Source organism: Atractosteus spatula, chromosome 12, assembly GCF_055471065.1.
Source record: "Atractosteus spatula isolate fAtrSpa1 chromosome 12, fAtrSpa1.hap1, whole genome shotgun sequence".
Classification (NCBI taxonomy): Eukaryota; Metazoa; Chordata; class Actinopteri; order Semionotiformes; family Lepisosteidae; genus Atractosteus; species Atractosteus spatula.
Window position 1 is genome coordinate 36,446,098 of NC_142717.1, and position 11,922 is coordinate 36,458,019.

General features: G+C 42.6%; 1 protein-coding gene across 1 annotated transcript; it reads right to left on the bottom strand.

Annotated features, from left to right (window-relative positions):
- Positions 1-417: 417 nt before the first annotated feature.
- On the bottom strand, positions 418-11,855 carry zhx1 (zinc fingers and homeoboxes 1). The gene is made up of 3 exons (XM_088929563.1): positions 11,543-11,855; positions 6,198-9,066; positions 418-5,076 (listed from the first exon to the last, which is right to left on the bottom strand). Exon 2 carries the CDS (start codon positions 8,930-8,932, stop codon positions 6,209-6,211), a length of 2,724 nt encoding a protein of 907 aa, XP_088785689.1. The 5' UTR covers positions 8,933-9,066; positions 11,543-11,855; the 3' UTR covers positions 418-5,076; positions 6,198-6,208.
- Positions 11,856-11,922: the final 67 nt, after the last annotated feature.

An 11,922-nucleotide genomic window follows, 5' to 3' on the forward strand; every position in this document is an offset into this window, starting at 1 on the left:
TGTTTTGCGTTTTTAAATTTTAAAATGCAGCATATGAACATACTAACTTATTTTCTAGAAATTTAAATGCAGGGTTAAATTTGACCTTTGAATGGATTTCTTAATACAAAATCATGTCTATGTAGTGACCTACTGAGTTGGGCAATATACATCCAGTTCCAGGATGATACAAGTAAAGATATACTTGCATGACCACTGTATAAATGTGTTCCACAAAGACATGTTTAAAAGTCTAAACTTAACATTTTCTCTTAAAAAGCTAATAACAGGATTCATTCAAACTCCATCCATGTGACATCACTCCAGTCATGTGGTGTGTAGTGTCTGGACATATAAGCACAAACAACCCTTACAACAGGAATCAGTGCACTTTGTAAGCCATAACCTTGGTAAAAACCAATATACAGAGACAAGGCATTACAGTTTTTTAAAAGTTTATTAGGCATTTTCTTCAAACACATCAGTATAAAAGATAGATTCTGTGAACCCCAAGTAAAAGCTTCAGCTTCTTAAAATGCTTTTCCAGTCTTAAATTAATTTTATTAAGCAATGCCTACTGCTCTAATGAATAAAGCTCTCGACACAGGTACTTGCATACATCATTGCTTCCACATCACACAATTACTTGCTTAGAAAACTCAAAGAGATGTACAGCAATTTCAAATATTTTGTCTTCAATATCCAGGCATGAACCTGGCTGATTTCCAAAGTTTCTCCATATCCAGAAAACAGTCAGATAAAAGCCAGGCTTTCCCAGAGTCCAATATATGGCCCAAATGATTATTAATGCAACACTGTTCTCTCTCTCACTGGTAAAGTCTTCACGTTCCCCAGAGGAAACAATCCCATGATCATTAAGCAATCCCCTATCCCAAAAGGTTTACATTGATGTGTATTTTTTCAGGCTATCATTCTGAGAAAGTTCTGAATATGGAAAACTGTTCATATGAGCAAATTCTGTTGTATTAATATCCAAGATAAAGAAGTGAAATATTAAAACCATTGGTAACAAAGAATTTTACTGTCATACTGGAGAGAGAGGTTATGAGCATTAGAAAAAATATTCCCAAGACAAAAACTTAAAACTCTACATTTTTTTGTAGAGAAAAACAGATTTCATACTCATCCTTGTTTACAATAACTCTAGTATTGACTTCCATTTTTCAAGTTCTGTGGTCAGAATGTCATAAAATATAAAGTATTTCTAGCAACACGTTAATTAGAACTCCAGTACAGAGTGTTACATGATGTTTTAAGGGAGAAGTCCTACACGAGTCTCGGAGAACAAACAGGTTGGGTGTATTGGTCAGTATCCTGACAATCTCTTCTTTTATAAAACAGCAGAATAGAAAAAGAGCAGCAAACACAATGCAGGTCTACTGAGCACTGAGGGTCTTCATCAACACTACTTAAGCACTGGGATGAAGTGAAGGTTAAATGTATAAACATATATAAGAAAGTATAAAATTTTGTAAAAACTACTGGTCAAATACATCAAGATAAAAGATCTTATATGTACAAAATCAATACTGTGTTTTTTTTGTTATTGCAAGCTGAAGCCATTTTAAACAACAGACACTGTAATACAGAAACAAAAGACAGTCTTATAAGTACCTTAGAACCCCACACACTCCACTTCCTAGACATGACCTTAGTACTACTATTCCTCCTGGGAGAAGGCCAGGCACCCCAGACAGTATGTTCTGCTGTATTACTTAAGGGTGAGAAAAGCTGAAGCCGTCTTTCTGAAGCTCACATGCTTCCAAATATGTCTTTGAAGGCAGACGTGCAACAGACACAGCTGTGGGTGTCAGAGGATGAGTGCTGCAGCCACTTTACCTCCTGACACTATGAAATCTAAAACTGATCATATACAGATCTCTTTCTTTACACCAGTAGTGCCCTAAAACTATGCATCTTTACATAGCACAACAAACAGCAGAGTACTATAAATCATAACAGGGCTCACAGCTAGAAAAAGAGTGACAGGACAATTACAGTGCATATTAAAGTGCCCTGTTGACGTGACAAAGCAGCGTGGTGCAAAAGTGTGCAAATGATTCGTTAGTGAAGGTGCCATTTCTGTGTCCAGATGCTGAAGAAACAAACTTACCAACAAAAAACAAACGAAAGGCAAAGTTTCAGCGGACTGCTACAGTATGTGAAGTAACGGAAGCCTTAACCCTAGACAGAATCACACTGCGCCCTATACTGCAAAAACCTTTTCTGTACAGAGACTACAGTACTGTATTTATACTTTCTCATCTGGAACATGGATGTCATCAGTCTTGAAGATGAAAAATATCCTTCTACTGTGATACTGTTAAAATAACGGTTTACCTGCTATAATGACCATGGTGATTGTAATTCCTGTATATTGCACCTTCTTTGTTTTATCACACACCACAAAACATTTTGCCTATTATTTTTAAAACATTCTTGGTCTCAGGAGCCATTCTAAGTGGAACTACGGGTAGAACAACTGTTACACTTCTTAAATGCTACAACAAATTAGCATATGAATATCTTTTGCTGTTATGTTTGTAGCAGCACAAATTACTTGGAATCACACCCATGTCATATAATGTGCTTACATTAGTTCAGAATACATACCCATCATCAAAGGAAAGTTATCCTTTAATGCATGTATGTTTTCAGAAAAACAAAGTATACAGATTCTGTATTTTGATTAATTGATCATTCATGACTGACCATGATACATTTGAGTGACTGTTACTTAAGCACTACACACCTCTTTAATGAGAGAATTGATCGGGCAAACCTGCTGACTATGACATACTGTCACAATCAAGAGCACCTTTGTGCAACAGGTATGTTGGAGGTTAGACCACGTCGGAGCACTGTTGCTTGCCGTCTGGCCACAGTCTGTCAGTGATGAGCCACTATCTAGGAGCTCCAAGCCAGAGTGAGGGAGCACAGGCAGGGGTGTTAACTCATGACCAACCATCCCCTTGTAGTAGCAAGCTGATGGTACAGCAATACACTCATCACGCCCTGGGAACTGACATGCTACCACTCCTCCAGGCCCATCCTGATCTGACAACACTTCAGCAGGACAACTCAACTCCTATTCCTGCTGGTGTAACAATGGCTGAGTTGTGAGATAAGAAAGGGAGAGTAATGCTGTGGATGCCCTGGTCACCAGACTTCAGATCATCTGGCTGGGACGAGCTGGGATGTGGAATGAGCTGGGCTGATGTGTAGCGCCTAGGGCACAGACAGCAGTAAACAGGTATTTGTTTGTCAAGCAACGGGTAAAGGTTGTTTCCATGTAGAAGGGTAAAGAAAAGAAACAGCGTGTCTCTTTTCTTAACCTCTCAGCATGGAATAAACCTATATGTGTTGCTCTTTACTCAAACTTCTATGCCTGTCAAGGCTCTACAAGAGGATCAGGACAGAATCCACAAGACTGCATCTGCAACCTGATGCAAAACACGTCGAAAATGTACAACTGCGATTTTCCACTCTGATCAACCCCCCTGATGACAAATGTCAGACACGATAATGAATTTACCTCAATCACGTCTGTTCTATAAAATATCACTGCAGCTGTCATTTTTTCTAATAACTGTGGATTCTTAACAGTAATCATTGAGAAGATCATTACGGTGGTCAGAATATGTGCTTCCTAGTTTTTAGAAAAGAATGAAAGAATCTTTCTAATATTCAAGGTACAAGTGGAATACATAATGCCTCTACTTCCTGAAAAGTGGGGTTAATTTAACTGAGTAATAAATACATTTATAAAGCATCAATTATTTTTAAGAATTAATGAACTACAAAATTACTTCCAAGAATTTTGCTCTTCCTGCTTTTCAATCTGTTGTTCAGAGATCAAGCAGCCAAGCAGCTTCACACTAGGCAGGTATACAGGTATCCCCTATCCCCATTTTCTGTTACAACTGTAAAGCCTTATCAACACAATAACTTCGCCAACCAAGATGGGAGCTTAACCCTGCAAATCTGAAAACTTTTCAAAATCACATTCTTAAGAACCATGGCACCAGCTGAATTGAACCCTGGCAGATTTCATCGAGAACAAAAGCTTTTTTTTAGGTTTGCACCCGAAAAGTTGCTACAATGACTTTTACAACCAAGGAGGACATGGACACTGTGTCCTGTGGTGTAGTTTGACCTGCAAACTTCACAAGTATAATTCCTCTATCAACATGATAAATACAGTATGTCAAAATGGGGTTCCTACATTAATCAGGATGGCTGCCTGACCGCTAAATTATCCTCTTATATATGCATATCCTGTACCTCCAACAACCCTTGGGCAAGAACCGTTTGATCGATGAACTCCTTAGTTTATGTGCAGTTCACGTACAGTACATTGTTAAATTTGGGTAGTGACTTGATTGGCAGCTATGAAAACTGCCTGCTGTTTTCTCATTTAATTCTGTCATTATGAGGGGAGAGAAATTGAATGGGGGTAACATGAGAATGATTTTGTGTGAAAAATATGACCCAAAACACAAGCCAGTCATACCTTTCTAAATCTGTAGTACACGAACCTCTTAAAAGAGTAATTTAAATATCTCCTTCCATTGTATCATTTGAACAAAGACAAGGAGGTGCAAATATGGTTTGTACACATATTGTAACAGGGAACTCTGGAGTTAAATGCATTTTTTTAAAAAAAAAGTTCTTATAAAACTTTTGGTCTCTCAAAGCTATTAAATAACCAGATTTAAGGTGGCAAATCACACTTCACCACCATAGTTATTATCTAAGACAAAAGATAAAAATAGTGGTCACTGTACCCAATGAAGTATGTGCACAGAGACTTTTTATACCCAATACCATTCCAAAGGGTACAGATGTAATTAAGCTCCATTTTGGACAGATTCACTAATTAAACACTCTGTAAACAAGACAGGAATGCCTGCTGCGTGTAACTTTGGCACCATAGACCCTCCAGTGGATAAGAAGAGGACACTGATGTGCTACCTTCACGTCATCCTCGAACTCTGCTCTGAGCTTTGCTCAGCCTATTCCACATACAAATTATCAGCTTCCATTGCTTTCTTCAGTATAAATAAAAGGGCAATTCTGTAAAAATAAAATGAAAAATGTGATCAGAATTAGTTCATTTCAGAAAAATAATTTACTTTAATTTACTTAATTTACTTTAAGGAGAAGTGTACTTGCGTACAATATTTTATGTCCCAGTACTATAAATAATTTTGAGTATATACTATATGCAATTATATTTGCAATTATTCTGAATGATTGTTTTCATAATAACAGACATTTAAAAACAAATAACACTTACAAAAAGCTAGTGAATTAACAGGAAATTAAATTATGAATTAAAAAATACTTATTTAGAGTTAAATGTTTTGTTGTTACAGCTATAGAATTGGTTTAAATGTCACAAACAATGCATCTTTTTTGTGTTACACAGCAGTCTAAATAATATCTTAGTCAATTACAAATACAGCACGTTCAATGCATTTGGATATCAGAGAATATTTGCATAAAATATTGACAAGATAATATTTTCAATAAAATGAGTTATTTTTAGCGTAATATTTCCTAATTATTTCTATATGTAGTTGTTGAGTTTTTTTTAGATACGTGTGGTATAAGCATTCCTCATATCTCTCTATTCTTCATCATAATTTCTCAAATGACTTTGCTGAACAAAGTGCACTGGGGTTTCGGTGTCAATTTGTCCGAATTCAAAATACACCAGGTAATGAATGACATTATGACTCTATACCAATGATAATAAAGATGTGTTGCCTTGAAATGTGACCTTTTCCATAAAAAGAAAACTTTAGTGGGTGTTATGAGCGATTATTCTTCCTCCTAGATCTCCTACATTTGTGAAATTTCGAGTTTCTTATGAGAGCGGAGCAAAGTTATTCGTCATCCATCTTTAAAGTACCTAAAAATGAACTTGGGAACATCTTTCATACAGCAATTTCCACTGAAATTATACAAATGCTGTAGCTTAAACAGATGATGGGATGTACAAATACCTGTCAGCACCGTATCATGACTTGTTTATGTTAATTCTAATAAAATTCATTATTAAACTCAAAACTGGGTATGGCGCTGATAGAATCCTGATGTTTCTCATACATTTCTGACGCACAGGCCTTAGGTATTTGCCAGAAGGAAAACTGGCAGCTCTCCCCCTCCAGGCAACTAGCCTCGACGCTCACCTGGATTGGTGCTAATCCTCGGAGCCGGAGAGAGTGCGCCGGACACTTCGAGGAGGCTCCCAGGTCTCGCTGTCGTCCGTTTCGTCGTCTTCCTCATCGCCAGCAACGTCTTCGAGGCCCCCTGCTCCCGCCTCGCTTTCACCCTGCGATTCCTCCTCTTCCGGCTCCTCGTTCTCCACCCCATCGTCAAACGGGTCCGCACCCGTGTCCTCCCGCCTGTGCACCTCGGCGAACCAGTCCCGGACCTGCTCGTAGCCCATGTTGGATTTCGCCACCAGCTCGTCGAGGTCCTGCTCATTGAGGAACTTGTGTTTTAGGTAATACTCTTTAAGAATTTCTTTTCCAGTCTTAAACTTCATCACTGGTGGTGACCTACCCCAGCTAGATGACCTCTTGCCCGCCCTGGGTCTCCCTCTAGGCCTGCCTCGCCCTCTATTTCGGGCTCTGCCTCTTCCTCTCTTTCTGTATCCACTTCCATTTATAGCACTGATGTTGCCACTCTGGTAATAAAAGTACCATTTCAAGTTGCCATTTTTCCAGGCATATCTTGTGTCTCCAAACCAGTTGACAATGTAGGACCTAGGAAGGCCGCTCTCTTCTGCAAGCTTATCGTACTCCTCCGACGATGGCCACTGCGTGCGCACAAAGGCACTTTTCAAGACGTGGAGCTGCTCCGGGGTCTTTTTTCCGATCTTTTCTCTGCCCGACCTGCTCCTGCCGCTGGGGGGTGTCTGTGATGCCTGCTTGACGGCGGTGACTGATTTCATAGGGTCGCTCTCCTTGCGTTCCGGCTTGGGATCAGTTGATTCCGGCGCCTTCCTCTTTTCGGTGAACCAGGCATCAATCTCCCGACGGGTCAGCTTGGTTTCAGACCTGAGTCGGCTGAGTTCTTCGTCTGTAGGTGTGGAGTTCTTCTGATAACTCTCCTCCAGTATCAGCAGCTGTTCCGGGGTCTTCTCTTTGAACTTCTGGAGTGTGAAGTCTGGGAATGGGTTCCAGGTCTGTTTCCGTGACTCCTTGACAGGGCCAGACGTAGGCGACTCTGTAGTTTCATCGCTCGAATCAATCACTATGGTGGCATTGTTGTTGACATTGTTGTTTTCATTGAAAACAATAACATGATTGTTCTTTGAGTTGCGCTGGTTGTAGCGCGTATCACTAAACCACTTCTTAATCTCGCCCTTTGTGAGATTGGTCAGTTTCATCAGCCTGGCTATCTCTGCGTCACTGGCAAAGTGATTCTTCAGGTAGCTGGCCTTCAGCTCTGCAAGCTGCTCTTTAGACTTTTTAGGTCGCATTCCAAAATTATCAGCGCTCAGAGCAGAGTTCTCCTGAGGGGTCAGAGGAGGAGGCTGTACAGTGGTGGCCCTCTTTGTTTCCACTACAGTCGGGGTCGTCTGCATAGCAGGTTTTGGCAGATGTGTTTGATTGGGAACACCAGCTACTGCCAATGTGATGGGAGTGGTTACCGGTAAGGGGTTGGTGCCACCAACTTGTGTCAGCACAAGGCCCGGCTGGCCAACTATCTGGCAGGTCTGAAGAATGGGCTGAAGGCCGTTGGCTGCCGCCGAGAGATGGGCAGGAATGACTGTGATTGTCTGTGGCACGGTGTGCACGGTGCCATTGAACTGCTTTCTCCTGGCTTCTTCCACCTCCTCTGGCGTCCAGCTCACACCGTGTTTGAGGCGCTGGGCAGAGAACCAGATCTTAATCTGCTCCTCTGTGTACTTTGTCTGTGCCGACAGCCCCATGATCTCCGACACCGAGGGGTAAGGGAACTTGTTGTAGGTGCTCACAAGAAGGGCATTGTTATCCATGGCCCCGTTGTAAGTTGGGATGCTGCTGACGGGTATCAGGAGCTGGGTTTGGGAATTCTGTTGGGCCTGGAGGGCCGACAGGACTTGAGCAAGCCCAGCTGGGAGAACGGTGGCAGAATTTATTATTGTCTTCTTTGGATCCTGCTGTGCGGAACTGTTGCTGACGACCACACTTGGCTTCACCGGCTCCATCGGGACCGGAGCCACCACCTCCACGGGAGCCGGCGTGCCGACAGGGGCCGTCTCCTTGGGCTCCTGTTCACCTTCGCTCTCATCCTTCACTTCATTCTCTTCAGCGGCCTTGTGGGGCACGGCGATCCTTTTGGGCTCCGCCTTGTTCTTCATCTTCATGATGGGGGTTTTGCTGAGCGGGATCCCGGTGGTCGTGGTGTCCTCGCCCCCTTCCTCATTCTCCTGCTGCACAAAGCTGCCGTCGAAGGTCAGGTCGTTGACGGTCTGCTCAAAGATGGTCTGGTTATTGCGCTTCACCATGGTGCGGGTAAAATTGTCCTCCCCGGGATGGTAACGCAAGTTGTGCTCTGAAAGTGCATCATACCTCTTGGTTAGAAAGTTGCACTCCACACAAACATAGGAGGAGTTCAACACTACGTTGGGGTGCTCCGAATCCACGTGGAAGGTGAACATGTTCAGTTCCGTGGTCTGGAAGCTGCAGTATTTGCACTCGTATCCACCTTCCACCTTTTTGGAATCCATGGTTTCGATGTAGCGGTCCACATCCTGCATGTCTTCCTCGCTCGAGGCGTTTTCAGCTGGGACCGCAGCGCTTTCTGAGGGTGTTTCCACTGGGGCATCGGTGCCTTCTTCCAGCTCCGTTATCATCTCCATATCCGGGTCCTGCTCCCCTGCTTCTGTGGGAAGGACCATGCAAGGGGTAGTGGACTTCCGTTTGCTCGCCATTGTGTGACTGTCCCCCCTCCTGAAAAGGCAGCGTTCATCAAATGACGAGTTGTCAGCCCGGCCCTCTTTTGTTTCTCAGGGGCAGCTCATTGTAGATTTACAAACCTCATTTCATTGCCAAGATTTTTGCGCCCCTGAAACAGGAAAAGAAAAAAAACGCACATAATTCTGAAACTTCAAAAGCATTTTTCAAAGTCAGATCGACTTTTGAATTTGCATTGTTTTGGATTTAATATGACTGTGTTTGTGAAACTGAATGCAACAGGCAGGCTGATATGAAAACCTTATTGTAGAAGTGGGAGAATAAACAGGTTAACATTTAGATTTATCATAATATCATATCATAATATAAATAATCAATTATCCTTATATATCCACTTATATAGTGGTTTTTTGGACCCTCCAATCAAAGCATTTTAAGGCTAATGGGGGCTCCCTTCCACCAGTCTGTAGCTCCACCTGGATGATGCGACGGCAGCCATAGTACATCAGTACACTCACCACACACCAGCTATCAGTGGGGAGGAGAACAGAGTGATGAAGCCAGTTCAGAGAGGGGGATTATTAGGAGGCAATGATTGGAAAAGGGTCAATGGGAAATTTGGCCAGGACGCAGCGGTATCACCCCTACATTTTTTTAAAAACACCCTGGGATTTTTAATGAGCACGGAGAGTCAGGACCTTGGATTAAAGTCTCATCCGAAGGACGGCGCGTTTTTTAGAGTATAGTGTCCCCATCACTATACTGGGGCATTAGGACCCACATGGACTGTAGGGTGAGCGCCCCCTACTGGCCTCACTAACACCTCTTCCAGCAGCAACCTTAGTTTTTACCAGGAGGTCTCTCATCCAGGTACTGACCAGGGAGTTACCAGTTGTGAGTTGCTGTGCAATATAGCTTGGTGGAGCAGTGGCACTGTGGCTAAGGATCTGTGCCTGATCCTAATCAGTTGGGCCCCTGAGCAAGGCCCTTAACCCCAACTGCTCCGGGGGTGCTGTACAATGGCTGACCCTGCGCTCTGACCCCCAACTTCTCTCCCTGTCTGTGTGCCTGTGTGTCTCATGGAGAGCAAGCTGCGATATGCAAAAAGACAAATTCCTAATGCAAGAAATTGTATGTGGCTAATAAAGTGATCTCTCTCTCTTATATCTTGGTAGCCCTTTGTTAATGCTACTTGTATAAAATCAGTTATTGTTGTTATTATTGACGTAATGTGAACTACTTAGAATCTGCTGGAAGGAATGTTATTATGAATGTTTTTCTTAAATCTTAGTAAAAACAGATTTTACTGAGGAAACGGAAAAACACTTCTGTTGACCCTGCAGTGCCTGATTAGTGTAATTAAATTACTGTAATGCTGTTAGCAGAGAGGTTGCAATCATGAGATTTTCCCCAAGCGGTCTTCTAGGAGATACGACAAAGCTATTTTTCGCAGATGTCCTCTCAGAATGTTTTTTTTTCCTCAATTGCCCTTTCAAATACGTTCCAAGAATATCTTGGATCACATACACGACGTAGCACCAGACTGCCTTTCCTAACACCACTTCCTGAGTACCGAGAAACACTTCACATTTATTTTGGATTCTCGGCCAAGCTAAGGCGACAGGTTGTGAGATGCGTTCCGGATCAAGCAATTACAACAGCACAACTCGTCGAGTTTACGTCGGGCTATATAATAATACACCTTACTGTTTCGTAAGAGACTACAAGGACGGAAAATCACAGGACACTCATCGTAATAAACAAAGGTATTCGCGAAAGACAAAACCGCGCAGGCGCACATCACTGGCATGCACGATTACTCTTACTGTAACACATAAAAAAGAATAAGAAAAGGAAATGGGGTTAGCTCAGGCTGCCTCGCACATACTTTCAATATAAATGAACTTCTTAAGCGATATTAACGGAATAAGTCTGTGTAATACTAAGCTTTCGAAACTATTACGCTAGAAGCTATACTGCCAGCGTTTTAAGCAAAAAATGCACAAAAGCATTCCTGTTTTCTTGCATCTCAATTACATTTTTACACTAAATAACCAGGTACTCATACGTTTAAGTATGTACACCCTAGGTGTGTGTTTTTAGTGAAATGTACGAAGCCAGCCCAATTATTCGCTTGATCTTTATATATACGACGTAAGTTCAAAGTTCGGAATACTTCATGCCAGAAGGGATGTCGCCTTTACATAAACCCATAGAAATAAAGCAAGCAACACGTCCACCGTGAAAACTGTTCACAAGCGATACAAGAGGCGACGGTAGGTTGACTAAGCCAATGCAGAATAAACTAATATGGTCTATTGTAAATATCCACATGTAAGCAATACGCTTAGATGCAACGGCAATTCATATTTATCTAGAAACAGAATTACGCTCTTTGACTTCTTATTATACATATAAAGACCACTGGAGCAAGCCCGTGATCCATGGCCACTGCCTGTTCTCTTCCGTCTCCAGCAAACTGTACTGGCTGGTGAAAGGGCTCCCCTCCTTCCTCACCCACCCCCAAAAAAACCATCCTGTACCAAGTGGGACGTGTGTGTGACAACAGTGATTCACTGCCCGCAAGGCCGACGTATGCAACACCCGTACATGACTTGGATACCTACCAGTATGAAGAGTTACGTGCGCTGGTGGCACTAGCGCAGTTGTTGCTGGGCTGGAACAGCGGAGGCAGGCGAGATGAAGTGCCGCCGCTTGATGCGGCCAGAGATGCACAACAAAAACACAGTTACAGGGCGCTTTTCCAGCTGCGCAGCGCTCTCCGGCGCTTCCAGCGGCGCTTCGCGTCCTTTCAGGCGTCGATCAGAACAGACACGTCAGTGAAACCACGGCGTTCAGCATGATATTTGATAAAGACCGTTACAGTATGTGTCAATTCAGAAGGGTATTTTTTTTAATCACCCGGGCGTCACCATCGATGAAATACGTTCTCGCGTCATCGCAAAGCGACTTACCCCGACTTCGTTTTTTTTTTTGCCTACCCGAT